The sequence below is a fragment of the Arachis stenosperma genome, chromosome 8 (genome assembly GCF_014773155.1).
Source record: "Arachis stenosperma cultivar V10309 chromosome 8, arast.V10309.gnm1.PFL2, whole genome shotgun sequence".
Classification (NCBI taxonomy): Eukaryota; Viridiplantae; Streptophyta; class Magnoliopsida; order Fabales; family Fabaceae; genus Arachis; species Arachis stenosperma.
Window position 1 is genome coordinate 52,380,661 of NC_080384.1, and position 20,204 is coordinate 52,400,864.

General features: G+C 28.4%; 1 protein-coding gene across 2 annotated transcripts; it reads right to left on the reverse strand.

The window, feature by feature from the left end:
* Positions 1-4,349: 4,349 nt before the first annotated feature.
* On the reverse strand, positions 4,350-7,785 carry LOC130943617 (ubiquitin-conjugating enzyme E2 27). Of its 2 annotated transcripts, none has more exons than XM_057871568.1 (6): positions 7,660-7,785; positions 7,265-7,480; positions 7,078-7,126; positions 5,541-5,700; positions 5,296-5,385; positions 4,350-4,751 (listed from the first exon to the last, which is right to left on the reverse strand). In XM_057871568.1, exons 2-6 carry the CDS (start codon positions 7,440-7,442, stop codon positions 4,650-4,652), a joined length of 579 nt encoding a protein of 192 aa, XP_057727551.1. In that variant the 5' UTR covers positions 7,443-7,480; positions 7,660-7,785; the 3' UTR covers positions 4,350-4,649. The 2 variants fall into 2 exon arrangements, with proteins under 2 accessions (XP_057727551.1, XP_057727552.1); XM_057871569.1 differs by having other exon boundaries at positions 7,265-7,449; positions 7,660-7,779.
* Positions 7,786-20,204: the final 12,419 nt, after the last annotated feature.

A 20,204-nucleotide genomic window follows, 5' to 3' on the forward strand; every position in this document is an offset into this window, starting at 1 on the left:
GCCCCTTCCCCAAACTCAATACACCAAACACAGCAAACAAAAACAAAGGGAAGCAGGCAGAACAGAACATGGCAAAAACAGAAAAAGGCACAAACAAACGTGTGGAAGAAGTAGCAAAAAGAAGATACCAACCTGGTAATAGTAGAAGAAAACTCGAAAAAAAAATGCAGGGATATGAGGAGAAGCAGAAGCAGCACCAGGAAAGCAAAAAGCAGTTTTCTCTCAGGAAATGAAGAAGTTCTCTCTCAAAAGAGAAAAACGGACGAGGGAAATAAAAACCAAAACGAAACGGTTTCGAAAAAACGAAAGGACGCACCTAACCCTCCACGCAATGAAAACTCTCGGGGGCAAAAAAGAGAAAACCCCCACCACAATAAATGCCCCCTCGGAAAAGCAAACTAATCAATTACGCCTCAAAAGACGCAACAGGCGCAGCAGACACGGGAAGGTCACGTCGAGACCAAAGTACGGTCAAGACGAATCTCTCACCAAACGACATCAAGAAGCCGACCTTGTCGCCAAACGAATACTCGACCAGTACCAAAGACGCAGAAAGACGCTTCGAACTCTTAGCGACAAACCGACCTTACTCGCTCTCTCGCTACGGGGGCAACTGTTACGGATCCGGCCCACGGACCCCGGACCCACGACCAAGACCCGAACCCGGCTTACCGGGTCAACCCATCTCGTCTTTCTAGAAGGCCCCGAATCGGCCCTCTAGATCTTCTAACTAACTTTCGAATTCAAACATCTCCCTTATCTTAAGCAAATAAGATAAGATAAGATTATCACCATCACCTATAAAATAGAGGACCCAGGTCCCTCCAGGTATTCATTCATTCCTCACACCTTATACCTCTTAGATCCATTCTGACTTGAGCGTCGGAGTGTCTTTGCAGGCAGGGACGGACATAAGGGGGGGCGAGTGGCGGCCTCGGCCCCCCCAACTTTTTTTAAGAGTAATAAGTTATTATGTATAATTTATTTTTTTAAAAAAAATATTTAGTATTTAGTCTAGTATAAATAAAAATTCAGTCTAATTTAAATATTAATAATTTTTAATATCTAAAAAGTAAGTAATAATATTAAAGAAATCTGAAAAAGATATTATTACTAATATTTTTTAATTAAATAAAAAATTTCAAATATCATAAAGTGAATTCTTTTTCTTCTTGTAGCCGTCTTTTTTTATTCATTTGGTATTAATTCTCTCTGTTTTAACTGCTACAATTAAGAGATCTTTTTCAACTATGAATATTGTGAAAAATAACTTAGAAACAAAATAAAAGATGAATTTCTTGATAATTTTCTTTTAATTATATTGAAAAGAAAATTACTGAAAAAATTTTACACAAATTCCATTATCGGTGAATTTTATGATATGAAGAATCGACCATTTCGTTAGTAAAAAATATACACATATTTCTTTTTACTTTAAAATATATTCTCTGTCAATATATTTTTGTAATACATCTTATATTATATAATTTTTTTACATAATTTTTAATATTATATGTGTTATTGGCCCCCCCATAATATCATTTCTGGATCCGTCCCTGTTTGCAGGTACCTCCCCTCCGCTCCATCAGGGCCGTCCGACATCCGATCCGACCCGCAGGTTCCCGATCCTCCTCTCAACCCGTATCAGAAGCCTTCTGTACAGTATCTATTTTGTTATATTAATTATATTACGTATATATTAAAACTAGAACATTTTTTAAATATATTCGAAATATCAGTGTCCTAACAATTTTAATGGTTGATTTTAATTAATATATCATATATATATTTCTTATTATTGATATCAATAGTTAAAATTATTGAAACACTAATATATTTGGTACATTTTAAATTCTCCCTAAAAATTAATCATAAAAATAAAAAGTATAGATAATTAATAATATTTTTAAATAATAAATGTGAATTAATAAGATTAAAAAAGTAAATTAATCTAAAATTTAATTAATAACATTAAATTAGAATGTAACATATTTTTATTTGATTGGTAATTATTCATATTATTTAAAATAGTCATTATTTATCTATTACTCCCCAAATAAAAATTAGAGGCGATGAAAATGACAGCCAAAAGTTCCCAATGTCCCTATAGTTAGTTGGCACAAAGAAAAAATAATTAATAGCGTAATTTGTAAGGAGCTTACATTTTCTTGAGAAAAAACACAAAGGTCAAAGGACATCATAGCTAGGATATTGTTATTTATTTTAAGGATAAAATATTTTATTTCATTTTAGTTTTATTTTAATTTTTTTACTTATATCAAATATATTCTAAGTAGTTAAATTCTCAAAAATTTTAAAATCAATTCAGCAGTAATACATAATAATTATGTTTGATTTGTTTTGTGTATAAAATTATTCTTATTAAATTATTATTAAATTAATCTTAAATTTTTTTATGAATTAACCGACAAAAATATATTTGATATAAATTGAAATTTTAAAAAAATTAAAACAAAATAAAATTTAAAATTATTTCAAATTTTTTTAGCAAATTTCAAAAACAAAAAATATATTTTATTTTTATTTTAATTATGAATATAGGCAAAATAATCACTAGGATTAATAAACGTCCTTCGTTGAAATAATAGCCTATTCTTTGGTTCTTTTTTTTTTTGTTGGTTGATATCCGTTTGTTGGAAGCTAACAAAATCTCTGGTTTATTGTTTATGTTTCAGTTGGTAAAAGTGAAGGAGATAAGTCACAAAAGCTATTGATTGATATACTAATCCCTACAAATAATATTATTTTATTTTTATTTGAAGAAATTTGCACCAACGAAACGAGAATAGTTGGTTGAATGCACGAATTGAAACAAATGGTAAGGAAATTTCAATGGTTGAATTGAATAATGTGGTATATGTTGAATTGAAAACAAATAGTTTATTGAATGTGGAGCAACATTTTTTAAAGATTGACAAAAGTTATATAGTTAACATAGCCATGGATGGTAACCGCAGTCACTATAAATTCTATATTATTATTATTATTATTATTATTATTATTATTATTATTATTATTATTATGGTAACCACAGTCACTATAAATTCTATCTACCTTTGTCCTCCCTCAACATAATTTTTATGTTCGTCATTTCTTTTTGTTCAATGACCCAACACTTATACTGTATACAACATACGTCAGGGACGACGGAGCTAGGAAAAATTTTAGGAAAGAGTCAAAGTTTAATTTTTTAATATAAAGAGACTAAAATTAAAATTTTAAGGGACTAAACTAAAATTTATACATAATTTATAAGAAAAAGTTAAAGTTTAGGGAGCCACTATCCCCTTTTATGTATAAGTCGCTCCGTTCCTAACATACATCAATTTCACATAAAAATCACATAATAAATAAATTTAGATTCAATCAAGTTGGATTGATCTAATAATTAATTCACTAATTCGCTTAAGTAAATATAAAATATTTGAATCTATTGGCTAACGCAAACGCTTAAATAGGGATCTGTTTCGTTCGTGACGGATTAATTCTTAATCTATTAGGTTAAAGAATACATAAAAAAAATTAGATTCAAATTATAGATAGATTTGGTTGATGTAAAGCTTATCTAAGGAGGTATATATTTTTTTTTTTTGGTAGAGTAAAGGGGTCAAAGATCCAAAAACAAAAACAAAAAAAAAACTCACAAAATAAGAGACTAAGTTGCACCTCTCAATCTAATAGTGTCTAAGCTATCCATAAGGAGACCATGGTTAATATCCTTTCTTCGCATGCACATTTGCAATATTGTTAACTTCTTGAAGCGTATGGATCCATTGCAAATTAAATATGTTATTTTAATGGGACTTGTTACTTTAAAAGTTTTGTTATTTTGAAAATGTTATTTTTATCTTAACATTTCATGACAAAAGATATAACTAGAGGTTGACTTAGAAATGTTCTGAAGTCAACTACCACCTATAATGTCAATTAATTCCTACCTATAGCACCAACAATTATTTTTGTTTAATAATTCTGGACTAGGAAAACATTTGAAAATCAGTATTTTTATTAAATTAGCTTATTAAAATGATGTGACAAGAGATTCACACTTACTCCGACTAATGACCCCAAATTAGTTTTTTTTTTTTTAATTTAATTTTAATACATTATCAGTATAAAACAACTTTATATATACATCCAATTACGTAACATCACATTATAAAAAATAACTACTATTTTCATTGACAGCGTAAATAATCATCTAAAAAAACAATTTGATTATTACTATTCTTAAAACAGTTTGACAACTAGATTCACCAAGCTTATAATCTCTTGAATTGATCATTTTCAGTCTTGTAAACCTGCTTAATATTAATACACCATGAAAATCTCAATTAATGATTCCATCCATGGAGGATAAACTTTTCCAATAAGGGATTCAGTTTCATACATTCTATTATAACAAGGAAAATCTCTAGTACCAAAGTTTCCAAAGGGGGAAAAAAGGGAAAATAAGCAGATCCAAAAAAGAAAACCTACCTGATTTGGTTCAATATAAATTTTATATAGGTTTATATTCAATTGATCCTTTGTTTCTATAATGGTTCAAGCATTCAATGGTGAACATATCTTTCTAAACTTCACCAAGATCAAAATGATTCGGTCGATATTTCACAACAGGCGACAGGCTAGAGCAGCCTTTCAAGAGCCAAATTTTCATCTCCGCCGACAGCTTCCAAAATGTTCCTTACTTGAGCTTCAGGAAACCCCATCTCTACGAGTTTCTGTACCTGTAAGCACAATAAATAGAAATTGTAGCTGAGATAAAACATTAAAGCTGCATAATGTCGTAACAGATTCAGAGCAATCATAGAAATGGAAATAAGGGAAAGGAGCTCAAATGTTCTTATGTTTATGCCCTAACAATTCAGAAACACTTCAATATTCTGAAACTAGTCAGGCAAGTCGTTAATGCAAGTCCTTTTTCAAATTCAAAACACAATCTTGGTATAAGATTATATAATATCAAAAGTAGATTCTTCATAAATAAAAGCTACACGTTTTACATTTTCTAATAAAACCTCATCAGAGAACTATCTAGTATAAGAATATAAACTAGATCAAGATAAAATTTTCTTGGTCAAGTGTTTAATGAAAAAATGGCCATATCAAGAAGCATTCGCAGAGCACTAAATTAACTGCCAATATATTTAAAACAGGACCTGCAAGAAACAAATGAAGAATCACTTTGAATGTAAAGCAAGTGTTGCACATTGATACAACCAATTAACGTGCATCCACATTCTAATAACAAAAACACAAAAAGCTTGGTACCTTATCTTCAATCCCAAGAGAAGTGGGCTTAGCAAAACTTTCTGTCCAGTAGCGGGCAGTGTTAACAAATGTCTGATAGTCTTTCAGATACTGCATTTTTCCATAGATAGACAAAAGGTTAAAATGATTCAACTAGCCAAAAGTGCAACGAGAAGTTTTCTACTTTTCTAGCAGCATTCTATAGAAGCATAAAAGTCTTCAATACGACAAGAGAGACAACAACAAACAAAATAATTAGTTCAAACCTGCTGTGCCACAACGGCATCTTGAGGATCATCCGGTTGAGGCGCAGAGAGAAGAGCTTGCACAGAAAGAAGCGCAGTCTTCAGAGTGAGTGCGGGACTCCATTGATCCTTCAATATGTCCAAGCAAATAGCTCCACTCTGGCTGCTGATATTAGGGTGCCTGCAAGGCGTAAAATACACAACAAAATGGACGGTCCATTAACTGAAACAGATATTTCCCTATAGCAATCCATTAAAGCTAACATTCGTCATGCATGTTTAATAATAAAGCAACCTTGAGTTTGCCTTAGAGCCTGATTACTTCTTGTAATATTATGACTTGCTATTTTCCAAATTTGAGAAAAGCATCAAACATGAAAAATATATTTTGCAAGTTTAACAACCACTGAGAACCAGGGGCAGGGAGATAAAGGCATGAGATTAAGATACAAAACTCACAATATTAATAGATGTTGAGATGAAATGCCACACTACCATATGCTATTTTATGAAAAGGAACAATATATGATGCTTCTCTAGTCGGTTAAAATCAGCCTGTGTCTTGCAGTGATATCAATACAAAATTGAAACAGATGGAAAATCCTAGCACAAAACCTTGGGACAATTGTGTAGACCTGCTGAGGTAAATGAAACCTCGAGTTTGCCACAGTACCTGTGTACTTGCAATTATTATAACTCATTACTCAATATTGTCCAAATTTGAGATAACATTGATACGTATATGAGAAATATATCCATGATGCTCAATAATCAATGAAGATTGCACATAAGGGTGTCAGCAACAAGATCTCAACATATTATGCCACATTTTCCCACTCCGTTTTATGAAAAATGATCAGCATATGGTGATTCTCTAAGAGGATACAATGAAGTTGCATAGGCAGCATTATCAATTCAATTAAAACAGAATAACTCCTAGCTCAAAATTTTGACAATTGCATAAATATCCAAAGATATTGGTTTTAAAAGAGCTCATCCTCCAAATCCAAGCTCTAACTATACTCTCTTATGGATGACATATCTACTCTACACATTTCCAGACACACAAAAAAAAAATGCCAAACAATAAAACACAATGATTTGCATGTCCACATTGACAACCACTAAGTAGCAAGAACAAACAACTGAGCCTATCCCTACTAAAGGTATATATGTTTATCGAGTATTGATTTTGGAGGAAAACGGAGAAAAGGCAAGGGTTTTAAGAGATTACGCTCTACCCTTCAACCCATTCTTACTTCCAAAATCACTACTCACAAGCACACCCTAAGGAGGGTTAGTTACATAAATCAAACAATACCATAGACCATAGTGTCCTGTTATAACCATGCTTATGGATACATTTGGAATGAGGATAGGACACTGAAACCAAGACACTAATGTCCTTCCTTCTGAAGCTTTGTCTCAGTCTCAATGCAATCAAACATATTTCTATACACTAATCAAACCAAACCGAGCCCTAAACCCTGAAGGAACTTTCAAATATATATACACATAAATGATAATTTAGAAAAAAATAAAAATAAAGAAATCCTACCAGACTTTGGTTGAAAACTGCATCTTTGGTGGTTCAAACGGGTACCCATCTGCAACAGCAACAACAACAAGAAACAATTGAACACAATGAAGACTCATCACCAATTGAAAACAAACAAAACATGAATTGAAGGCATATGAAGAACGAATATCAATTGAATTGGGGAAAAATGAAGGCGCATATATACCGGGCAATGTGATGTCGATTTTGAAGACGCCACCTTCGTAAGGGGTTCCGATAGGACCGGGAATGGTTCCGAGGAGGAGAACGAGGTTATCGGATTTAGGTGTGACCTTGATTCCCGATCCCTCAGCGTCCTTACCACATTCCACCAGCTCCTTCTGCACGCGCGCAAAGTCTATCATCCTTCTTCTTCAAGAATCAAATTTCCCAAAACAAAACCCTAAGTAATGTCAAAAACAGAAATTAAAGAAGAAAATTACAAACAAGAAGAAACAAAAAACACTATCAATTAAACAATTAATCAATTAAATTATTATTATATTATTATTTGGTCGTAAGTAAGAATTCATTTGTAGAGGGGAAAAAATGTGATGAAGAAGAAGAAGGTGATTAAGTAACCTTGAGTTGTGTAGAGAAGAAGGCGAGAATAAAGGTGGTCTCTTTTTCGCTCTTTCTCTTTCTTTGTTTTGCTCTGAGTCTCTTTTACAGACTCTAACTTGCAGTGCGAATAATGGTGGAGTGAGTGGTCACTGGTCACCGATGCCATTACACACCTTATTTATACTCCTTTCTTTTCGCCACAATTTTAATATTAAAATAATACACAACTATCAACTATATATTAAAATTAGGTGCCTATTCTAATAAAAATTGGAGAATTTTAGTATAAAGATCAAAGTTGGTACAGATTTAAAGATTTGTCTACATCACACTTTCTAAAGCCACACTTTAAACCGTAACTCTTCACAAAGAAAAGCGTCACCTAATGGAAAAAAGTAAATTAGAAGATTTAAGAGAAGAAATAATCAAGTTATCAAAATTAATAGACCAAAAATTAATGATTTTAACTAATGTTAACTGTAATGACACCGAATTCTTAAAATCAATACAAAATGATTTTTCTCAAAATCTTTATTTTACTATAAGTTTTATTGAAGGATTTCAAAAACCTGAAAAAACTTATTTTTCACACGGAATTTCTAAGAAATGTTATCATGGAAATGATTCCCCACATCTTTATCATACTTTTAACCCACAATTAAATTCTATAGTAGATATGCTTGAAGAAATATTAGTATCCATAAAATTTCAAAGAAATAAAGAAAAAGAGAATCTCAAAGAAGAAAATTTTCAAAATATAATCAACATAACAGATCTAAAAGTAAAACCACCACTAAAATTATGAATATTGAAGAAAAGTTAGAAGAAGTTACAATGCTTTTTAAACAATTAAAAATGGCTCAAGAAAATAATATTATGGAACAAGGATTTCAAATAGAAGAAGAATTAGTAAATTCTGAAAATATAGAAAATGAAGAACACATCCTAGATTATTCAAGTGACGAAGAACCAGCAATTCCAATACAAGTAAAAAATGAAGCTGGAACATCTAAAGATAACCAATCTCAATATAAATGGGAAACAGGTTTTGATAATTATGCTTTTAAAAAGGGGTTTATAAATAAAGATTCAAAATATACAAAAATACCATCAAAGTACGTTCCTAAAATCCAAGAAATGGAAGGAGAAAGAATGCTTGATTTAGACTGTAAAAAGAATGAAAAAGAAATTTTCGAAAATTGGTTGAATTCCTTTTTATTAGAAGCTTTTACTAATCCAAAGCTTAGTGAATTGTCTGGAAGAGATATTTGGAATTACATAGGATTTCATACTAAAGGAACTATAAGAGATTATATGACATCAATAGAAAACCAAATAATAGAAGATTTAGCAACAAAAATAACAGCTTATGATAAGATATTATATATAATGATGATTCTATATAAAGAATTTTTTGGAAAGAATATTATAGATCATAAACAAGAAGTCTATAATAAAGAATATCAAGAAGCAAAAAACCATTTAGCTAATATCCAGATATATGATCTATGTAATGTGGAATCTTATATATGTGAATATAGAATACATTATTACAAATTAAAAGAAGAAGATAAAATCATTATCTTAGTATGTATATAACAAAACTTCCATATCCTGCTAATGAATTTATAATGGGAAGATTTATAAGAGAAATAAATAGAGGGACAATTGAAAATAATTTTGGTGGAGCAACCGCTGCAATAAGAGAGGAAATAAAAGAGCGTTGTATGCAAGAAGCAACTCAAAAAAGATTTGCAAATATAATTAGAATCTGCTGTCAGGATAATGAAGAGATACCCCAAAAATATGGGCTTAATAAAAATTTTCAGAGAAAAAGAAAATATCAATTTAGAAAAGAAAATACTATCCAAACTGGAGAAAAAAGAGGTATTTTAGAACAAGAAATAACAATAAAAACAAAAGGCAAAAAAGTGACTATTGCCCAAATAAAAAAGAAAACTGTAAGTGCTGGTATTGCCAAGAAGAAGGACATTATGCAAATGAATGTCCGAAAAAGAAGGATAAAAAAGATCTTACTAAACAAATAGAAATTGCTAAGTCTTGTTTTATGGAACCTTTAGAGGAATCTGATGATAACCTAGACTATATTTTTGAATATGTCTCAGAAACAGACTCAGAGACTGAGTAATAATGCCACATTTATTACTATAAAAATAACAGAAAAATTTATAAATGCTTTTATAGATTCTGGAGCAACACAATGCTTTGCTAGTTCAAACATAAAACTTGATTGGAAAAAATTAAAGAAACCATTAAGAGTTAGAATAGCTGACAAATCAATACATAAAATTGACCAAAAAACAGAAATGACTGAAATTTTTATTCAAAATTATAGGTTCATTGTTCCATCTATATATATGTTAGATTCTGGAATGGATTTTATCATTGGAAATAACTTTTTAAAACTATATCATCCATTCATTCAAGAATTAACATATATAGTTTTAAAAGCTCCACATGATTCTTCAATAAATCAAAAATCAAAACGTATAAAAATACCAACTACTACTATAGATAAGATCTTAAAATTTAAAATATTTTCTATATTAGAAACATGTTATTTAAATTTATACTTTCAGATAAACATTCCAAAAAATAATCTTGAAATAAAGATAGAGGAACTTTTGGATGAAATTTGTGCTGAAAATCCGTTAGATATTAAAAATACAAATAACGAATTAGTAAGCATTAAATTAAAAGATCCTATAAAAGAGATAAATGTTCCAAATAAAATTCCTTATTCTGCAAGAGATAGAGAAGAGTTCTCTTTAGAATGTAGAGATCTTTTGGAAAAAGGAATTATAAGATTAAGTAAAAGTCCTCATGCAGCTCCAGCCTTTTATGTCGAAAACAATAATGAAATTAAAAGGGGAAAACGAAGAATGGTTATTAACTATAAGAAAATGAATGAAGCAACTATTGGTGATGCTCATAAACTTCCAAGAAAAGATTCTATTTTAGAAAAAATAAAAGGAGCGACTTGGTTTTCATCTCTAGATGCAAAATCAGGATATTGGCAACTTCGTTTAGACGAAGAAATAAAGAAATTAACTGCTTTTACTTGCCCAACAAAAGAATCAACAAGTGTGTTATTCTATGAATGGAATGTATTACCATTCGGATTAAAACAAGCTCCAGGTATTTATCAAAGATTTATGGAAGAAAATCTAAAAGAGTTAAATGAATTTGTTTTAGTGTACATTGATGATATACTAATTTTTACAAAACAGGATAAAGAAGATCATCTTCAAAAATTATTAATAGTTTTAGAAAGATGTAAGGAAAAAGGACTAGTTCTTAGCAAAAAGAAAGCAAGAATAGCAAAACAAGAAATAGAGTTTCTTGGATTAATTCTATCCACTCAAGGAAAGCTAAAACTTCAGCCAAATGTCCTAGAAAAGGTAAATTTATTTCCTAATAAAATAGAAGATAGAAAACAATTACAAAGATTTTTAGGATGTATAAATTATATTTCTGATCAAGGATTTTTAAAGAATATAACAGAATACACTAAAAGCTTATTTCCAAAAATAAGTACTAAAAAAGAATGGAAATGGGATGAAAAAGACAGTATGCAAATTCAAAAGATTAAACAATTATGTGAAAAACTTCCAGAACTTTATATTCCAGAAGAAAACGACTACTTAATAGTAGAAACAGATGCTTCAGACATAACCTGGTCAGGATGTCTAAAAGCTAAGAAAGCTATAAAAAGTTTGGAACAAGAAAAAGAATCACTAGATTCTAAATATTCCCCAAGAGAATTACTTTGCAGGTATATTTCAGGGACCTTTACTCCAACAGAACGGAGATATACTACTCATGAAAAGGAAACTCTAGCAGCAATTAAATCTCTTAAGAAATGGAAAATTGATTTACTACCCAGAGAATTTACATTAAGGACAGATTCAAGTTATCTAACAGGTTTCATACGATATAATTTAAAAGTTGATTATAATCATGGACGATTGGTAAGATGGCAATTATTTTTGTTACAATATCCAATAAAAATTGAATATATTAAAGGTGACAAAAATGTTATTGCAGATACATTAACAAGAGAATGGAGTTCGTCTACAACGCATTAGATCAAGAAATTCAGAAATACGAAGAAGAACTTGAAAAATGCAAGCATTGTCAGCAAATAAGGATACAGATCCAATCCCTCAAAAAGGCCATCGAAGCAATGAAATCAACACAACAACCAAAACCATCAGAGTTCAGCCAGCTAAGCGTGGTGGACAAATCAGGTGAGGAAAAAATTCCAGAAAATAAAACAATTGCTGAAATTATCAAAAAATCCACCCAAGATAAAAAATATTATGTAATTTATAATGGCCCCATGAAAGGAGTATATGATGCCTGGGAAAAAGCAGCACCATTTACACATCAATCAAGGATAATTCATAAAGGAGGGTTTTTAACACTGGAAGAAGCAAAGGAATCCTTCAGGGAATATGAAGCTCTTCATCCAGAGCAAACCCTAAAAAGAGCAGATAAAGCTCCGATTCAAACCCAGAGAACAGGGATAATAAGAAACATTCCTACAAGGGCTGAAATCAAGGAAAAGAAAAGGGTCTGTAAATCAAATCTCAGAGAAACCCTTAACATAGTCCTGAATTGGACTGAAGAAAAAAGGGCAATCTTGGGATATTATCCTATTGCCAAAGAACAGCTAACAAAGCTGGTTATATTTCCAGAGGCTTCCCCATCTGACACCTATCAGTTTTTCCAGTATGGATTAATTGATACAATTTTAATTTTTAATGATTTGAAAATTATTAGTGAGTTTCCTGCAGGATTCGTTGATGCAGTAAAGAGATTTAAAAATATGATTGACAACGTAAATCCAAGGGATATATCCCTAAAATTTACAAACAGTCAACCTATTTTTAATGAAGAAGAAGAATGCTTGGTTCCAGCACACCAAGTAATATTCATGTCCGTCTTCCCAGGAAATTTTCAACCAATTGATCAGGTTCAAGATTTAACAATCTACAGTCATGAAGGTAGACTAGCCAGCACACTAGCAAGGGTTTTCGAAAGAACTCAAAAGATAACAAGGGAATCTCACACAAGAATCAATTATAAAAGCAGAAATACTCTGCTTGTATCCAGTAAAAGAAATGAAATTGAAGAAAGAGAGATGAGACTCTTAGTGGAATTTGAATCAGCATTCTACAACTTATCTGGACTCTTAGAAAAGCTCCCTGAAGGGATAAAGAGGAATCTCTGCTATTTGATAAAAGACAGAGAAGACCACAAGTGCCAGCTATGTGTCTCAGAGTTATCTGAAGAAAGCAATAAAGAAACGGAATCAACCCACATGATAAAGGAAGAAGACAACGCATCTGAAGGTCACATGATGAAAGAGGAGGACAGCACATCTGAAGCATCTCTCAACATTATTGCATAGTGACGTAAGCGCTTAGGTCATAGAGCACCAACAATGTAGCTGGTGCAAGATAATAAACAATGACGTAAGCAATAACGTCATAAGAAGGGTAAGGATGGGAATTGTCCATCAGACCCAACCATTATAAATAGGTTGCTTAGGCAATTGTAGAGATGATCAAACCATAGAAAGCAGGAGGCTAAGAGTACTCATATGCTAGGAGAGCAAAGAGGAAGCTGCCGAGGCGATTCTATAGTTTGAAGAAGAATTCCCTTAGGAAAAACCAATTCTAAACTCCCCTCTGGAGTTAGTATCTACAATCTCCCCTCTGGAGATAAAAACATCTTATGTAAAATATTCTAAATAAAGGAAGTTTTTCTCCAGAAAGGTACGCCTTTATCCTAATCTCTTAGTTATGAATTATCTAGAAAGTTTAGAATTAACAGAAGAATCTGATTATTATAGATTAACTGCTTTATTAGATAATGAAAAACAGGCTGTTCTAAAAACAGAATTAAATCTCAAATCAAATGAAAATTTTAATAAACAAAATCTTTTAAAAGAAGTTTTTAATAGAAAAAATATAATATACTATGGAAAAATTCAACTCGAAGCCCCTATAAAGATAAAATCCGCCAATGGAGAACTTGAAGTAGCTTTGATAAATGATGAAGAATTGAGTAAACAGATTGAGAAAATTAAGGATCAACAAAAAAGATCTAAAATTGGATGGATTCATATTAGTACTATACAAGTCTTAATCAAATCTACATATATGAAAGGAATTAATTCACCAATAAGCTTAGCAATATGTGACAAAAGAATTACTGATGACCCAATAGACCAAATAATTGGAATTGTTCATGGAAACTTGGCAAACGTAAATGTTAAGTTCAATGCCCATCTTGGATATGCTATACCTTTATCAACTGAAAATCTTGGAAGATCTATAAGTTTGGCTTATAAATTTCATAGAAAAAATCTAATGGAACAAGATGATGAACCTTTTTCAATTACATATGCAATAAATTATGCTTTAACAAACAGCCATCATAGTATAATTTTTAAAAACAAAGAAAGAATTTATGTTGATGAATTATTTCAGAAAATTGTAAAAACAGAAATACCAAAATATAAAGCTATTGAAAACCCAGTTCTATTATTAAAAGAACCATCAGAAAAATTAGTTTCATCGAATTTTCAAATAAGAGAATCTAAAATTAATAGCCTTTTAAGTTTATCTAAGTTAAAGATTAAAGAGGAAAATTCTGAAATAAAAGAATTAAAAAAAAGGTCGAAAAATTAAATGAAACCCTAAACACTAAGTTATGACAATAAATAAAGAAAAAATATATGTAACCTATCAAGATAAGAAACAAGAGCTCTTTGAAAGAGAAAATCGGTTAAATTATTTACAGTTTTCTGAAATAAATCAAAGAGCATTTGAAGCTCTAAAAATAATCTATGACAAATTGAAAGGAGAAGTTGAAGAGTTAGAAAAACTAATAGAATCTCTAGAAAATAGTGATGAATCGATGATAGAATTTGCAGAAATTCTAAGATAAATAATGAAGTATACAAAGATTGAAAGACCAGAAAACAAAATAAAAAGAAAAAGGGCGAAAAAATTAAAAAGTAAAATAAAGGAGTATAAAAGGGAGTTAAATAATCTTCAGTTCGAAATTAATGACCTTATAATAAAAAGGATAGAAATAAGAACAAATATAAACAAGTTGGAGTTAAACTTAAAAAATTTATAAATGCCTGGAACACCATATTATGACTTAAAAGAATTAAAGCTGTTGAAAGAAAAAATAGAAAATGAAGTTGAAAAATTAAAAAGATATTTAGAAACAACAGAAAGTGTATAAATAAAAGAAGTTTTGGAGGATTTGAAAAATTATATTAAAGAAAAAAACAAACAGATAAAAGATTTTATATACAATAATCAATGCAAAAAAGAATATTATAAACTAAAACAAGATTGAAAAAACTATAAAAATGACATCAGAATTAGTAATAGTAGAAATGTTCAATACTTTTGATTATGAAATTACAAATTATAAAGTACCACCAACCAAATCTATACAAATTATAAACTCATTCGAAGCAAAATATGAAGAGTTAATAATTTTGAAAAAGAAATTAAAATTGGTATCAGAGCCAAGTTAACGATTAAGGGTAACACTTTTTCTTTAAACAACACTTTTAATAACACACCTTTTCAACCACAAAATGACAAAAATCTGTACATATCCATCTTTACACTAGATGGACCCATAAAAATTTTATGATCAGTTGTCATGTGAAAATGTTTTATTTTGTCTATTCAATGATAAGTTATAAAGTTTAATCTTTATATGTTATAAAAATATTATTTTTATTTAAAATATGGTTAAATAAATAAGTCATTTTTTAAATACAGATTATTATAAAAAGATGTTTTTAATATTTTCGTTAGAGTAGTTACCTTAAAATTATTAGTCGATATCAATTAAATAATTTGATATATTTAACTAAATTATTATCTAATAGTTTTTAATTAATAATTTTATATAAAGATACTTATATATGAATTTTTATCATATATTAAATATTTAAATTATTGTTCAATGAATAATCGATTTTAATTAATTTTGTTTAACTATCTTAATTTTTTATATATATTAAGTGAATATATTTTTAATAAATTAATAGTATAAAATATTTTAATATATAGTTATTTTTATTGACTTAATGTTATATAATTAGTTACATGTGTAAAATTATTTTACGTAAAAACTATACCAAAATTAAATCGATAATAAAAAATAGTAATCTATTTACAATAGAATATTATAACTTTTTTTTAAGGGACTAATTTTTGTACATTTAATAACCATTTCTAATCATGAAATATTTGGTCGCTGATAAAATTGACCATCCAAGATTTAAATAAACTTGGTAACCATTAAATTTAAGATCAATTCAACAACAATTTTATAAGAACAACCATCAATACAAGTAAATTAAGCATAATTTTTATGTATTATTGTTAGATTGATCTTAAATTTTTTAAAAATTTAGCCGTCAACGGTGTATTTGATGCAAATTAAAAATTTTTGGGACAAAACTGAAACAAAATAAAATTTAGGAGTATTTTTAAAATTTTTGCCAAACTTCTAAGAACAAAAAGTATACTTTACTCTTTAAAATAAAATGGTATATATAAAACTCAATAAATTTAAGTAAGGTGAATTTTATTCAATTCTTCTTAAAATAACATGTAATTTGTTTTTTATAATGTGTTAATTTTTAATTAGATGTTATCTTAATTTGATAACTAATTATACTTATAACTTGAGTCAATTTAATTAAAATTAATATTTTAACTATAGTAAGATCATTTTGTAATTAATTAAGTTATTATTTGAAATGAATGATTATATAATTTATTAAAATATTAATAATCAATTTTTCTTCAAATCATTATTTTTTAAAAAAATACTTCTGAGTTTCCGTTACTTCTAAGTAGTGAATATCTCATATTTGTCATGAAATATTATTACAGTGGCTAAAATTTGACATTTTACTATAGATATTACGTTCGTGGTCTTTAAATCATAAATTTATAATAATTTTTTTAATAAAATATTTTTTCTATTTTTCTCAAAAATGATAAATCAAATCCTAATTTAGTCAAAATTTAGTATTAGAATCCTTATTAATATTTTAAAAAATTATATAATCATCTATTTTAAATAATAACTTAATAATAAAATGATTTTATTATGATTAAGATATTAACTTTAATTAAATTAAAGTAATTTAAATTATAAGTATAATTAGTATTAACATCTAATTAAGAATTGATACATCATAAAAAATAAATTATATATTATTTTAAAGAGAATTGGATAAAATTTACTTTTAAATAGATATTTTAGAATAAAGTGATATATGTAAAATTCAATGTATCATGTTAAATTATCTTTCTTAATTAAATTTACGCATAAAATATTTAGAATCAAGAAACTATTAAATTTTCGTACATTATTTATAAGTATAGAATATTTTAAATATGCATTTAATTTTATACGATTATATTGAAAAAATAACTAATTTTTCTCGCTCAACTTACAATTTTTTTTTTTTATTTTAAAGGCTTTATTTTTTGTGTCTACGTTGTAAAGCCTTTGTGAAAATTAAAAAACGAAATTGTCTTTTTTTTAGTACATTATTTACTAAATCCAAACATATCTTTCTCTCTCTATCTTTATATATATATATGCAGCCTTTTAACACATGATCTTTTATAAGAGGAGTTTTTGTCTGTTGTAAATTGTAAAGTAATAAGAAATATATAATATAGATCATTCAAAAAAGCTCGATTTAAATAGAAAGAGAAATTGGTAATTTTCAATCATCTCTTTCAATAATGTACCCCATTAAAGATAATTACAAATCACAAGAGTTTATACAAACAACACTTATATTAGCAATATAGGAGTTTTTTTTTTTACATTATTATTGCATAAAAGGTTGATAAAGAGGTGCGTAAATACAAAGCATATAATAATAATAATAATAATAATAATAATAATAATAATAATAATAATAATGTGCTTAAATTCTCATTGAAAATAGTCAAAATAATTTGTTTTTACATTATTATTCCATAATAATTAAGTTCAAATTCGTTTTTCTTTTGGCCTATGGTCCTCCCTCATACCAAAAAAGAGAAAAGGATAAAAATGTGTAGATAAAAATTTAAAACAAAAGAAAAAGAATAATAGTGATTAACACAATTAAGCTGGTTTGGTGTTCTTGATTAACACATAAACCCTAGCTATTCCATTTACAAGGTAAAATGCACATGAAAATAAAGCACATGGAGTGCGACGAATAGGTGATCAAAGAGTTAATCCATAACCTAAAAATTAAAGATGAGTAGTTTAATATAATCTTTGCCAATAAATTCCGAGGCTTTCATTAGTAATAATAAGTGGTTCAAAAGATTTTATTTAATAAATTTATTAACATTAATAAATAATGACCAAAAATATCTTTTTATCCTAAGCACTTCGAAATTTGTCGAAGTTTATCTTAAATATGTGGAATCTATCTAAATTCTTAGATTGCGTTGGGAAGGGAGATTGAAATTGAGTCTAAAAAATAGAAATTGAAATTAAAATTTTCGTATTTAGTATAAAATGTACTGATTGAGTTATATTTTAGTATTATATTTATTTTAAGATAAATATAAAAATTAAGTAATTGATTTAAATTTAAAAAAATTAAATGATGATATTTTTTAGAATAAATGTTATTAAAATTTTAGTCTTTATTCTAAAATTTTCAATTTTTTGTGTCTTAACTTTTTAATAGTACTCAGAAAATTAAAATTTTGTATTCCAATACTAGAATTTTAATTCTTAATTACCAAACACAATATTGAGTAGTTCTAATCCTCCTATCTCAATTTCAGTCTTTAACAACAAATATCATCTTATAGATATTGAAGAAAAACCAAATCACTTAGGTGAAGGAGTAAACAATTTTCGATCTTGGGCACTGCTAAGTAATGGGTTGATGATCCGGTTCTTGATATTCTTAACATTTAGATTCTTCATGTTGCCAAATTTAATCTTGCCAAGTCTTTTCTTCTTCGAAATCGCCATTGTTAATGGTTCCATTTCAACAAGAAGCTGAAACATTAAGTAATAAGAGGATACCGTGAGAAAAAAAATATTAAACTAATAAAATATTTTTTTTGTTAATATTAATTAACTTTTTAAAAATTAGTTTTTTATTCTAAATGCATTTTTCCTAAATCTTGAAAAAAATTGCATTCGTTAATATATAGATATGCAAAATCAAAATAAAATTTAGGGTTTAATTTTTTAAATAAAAATAACATTATTAATTTAAGAGTGATAATTTCTTGTTATTTTATATATTTTAAATATAGCATAATTTTTGTTGTTAAAACAATGGAATAAATTAAAATATTTTATTATATTATTATACAATATCATCTATTAACTAAGACATATTTTATGATGAATAATGTAATTATCATTAATTATTAAAACAATGGAATAAAGAAGACATTATTAAAAGATTATTACCGCGTTAGAGTTTTCTGATGAAGCACTTTCAATGCTTTCATCAACACTTTCGCCATCAATGGATGTCTTAGCAGGCTGTTGCAATAGTTTCACGGTTTCTTCTTCATCATTAACTGCATTTCTCAATAATAATGTTATATAAATTTTCATAATTTAACCCCTAATTATATATATAAAATGTTAAAATTTAATTTAATATACTTACATTTTTCTTGTTCTTTCTCCTCTTCGTCATTATCATTGTTATTGTCATCATCTTCTTTTTTCTTGTCTATCTCAACACAATATATTTTAAAACTTGGCGATCTACAATCTGAAAGTATAGATGTTTTGTTGCAATATGTGTTGCTCTCAACGTCTTCATGTTTCACATTTATTTTATCAAATGTATAATTTTCTTTTTGTAACTCGTCACTCTTTTCTTTTTTCATAATATTTTTTTCAATGTCTTTCAACGTTTCTTGGTTTTGAAAATCTCTGCATTTCTCAATACGTTGCGCATCATGCTTCTCATTGTTGTTATCATCGGAGGAATAAGACAATAAAACTACATTGGAAAGCCGCTTTATATGCGCCGGTGGTATAACATATTCTTTGATACCATCTTCGTTGGCAGCTCCATCGTCATGTAAGAGGCTCTTCTCTTTAAATTTATTGATATTCTTACGACTTTTGAATTCTTCGAATTTGCGAGAAAGTCTCGAGCGAACGCTTACAGAAAATACTTCTGTTTCTGTCGTTGCGGCTGCACCTTTTGAATTAATAGTAGAATTTTGGCTTCCCATAATTAGAGATGCACATAAGTGTTGGAAATACAAATTAGGGTTTGAAAGAGAGGAAGGGGTATGTCTTCACTTAACTCTCACCTTTTTATTTTGTTTTTTTTTTCCCCTAAAATATGAAAATAAATTGGAAAGGTCTTGAGGATTATTGTTAAGGGTTTTGGTTATAAGGTGGATGTTGAAATAACAAGAAACAGTTAGTGTGTACTTCTTGGTGTACAATAATAGGAAAATGGATTGCACATAAAAAGTTGA

Bases quoted from the DNA above. Each gene is read 5' to 3' on its own strand.
- LOC130943617 (XM_057871568.1), bottom strand. From the start codon at position 7,442: ATGATAGACTTTGCGCGCGTGCAGAAGGAGCTGGTGGAATGTGGTAAG. The intron at 5,701-7,077 runs GTAGGATTTCTT...TACGCCTTGCAG, and splicing joins CAGTTTTCAACCAAAGTCTG to GCACCCTAATATCAGCAGCC. The intron at 5,386-5,540 runs GTTTGAACTAAT...GGAAAAATGCAG, and splicing joins ATGCCGTTGTGGCACAGCAG to TATCTGAAAGACTATCAGAC.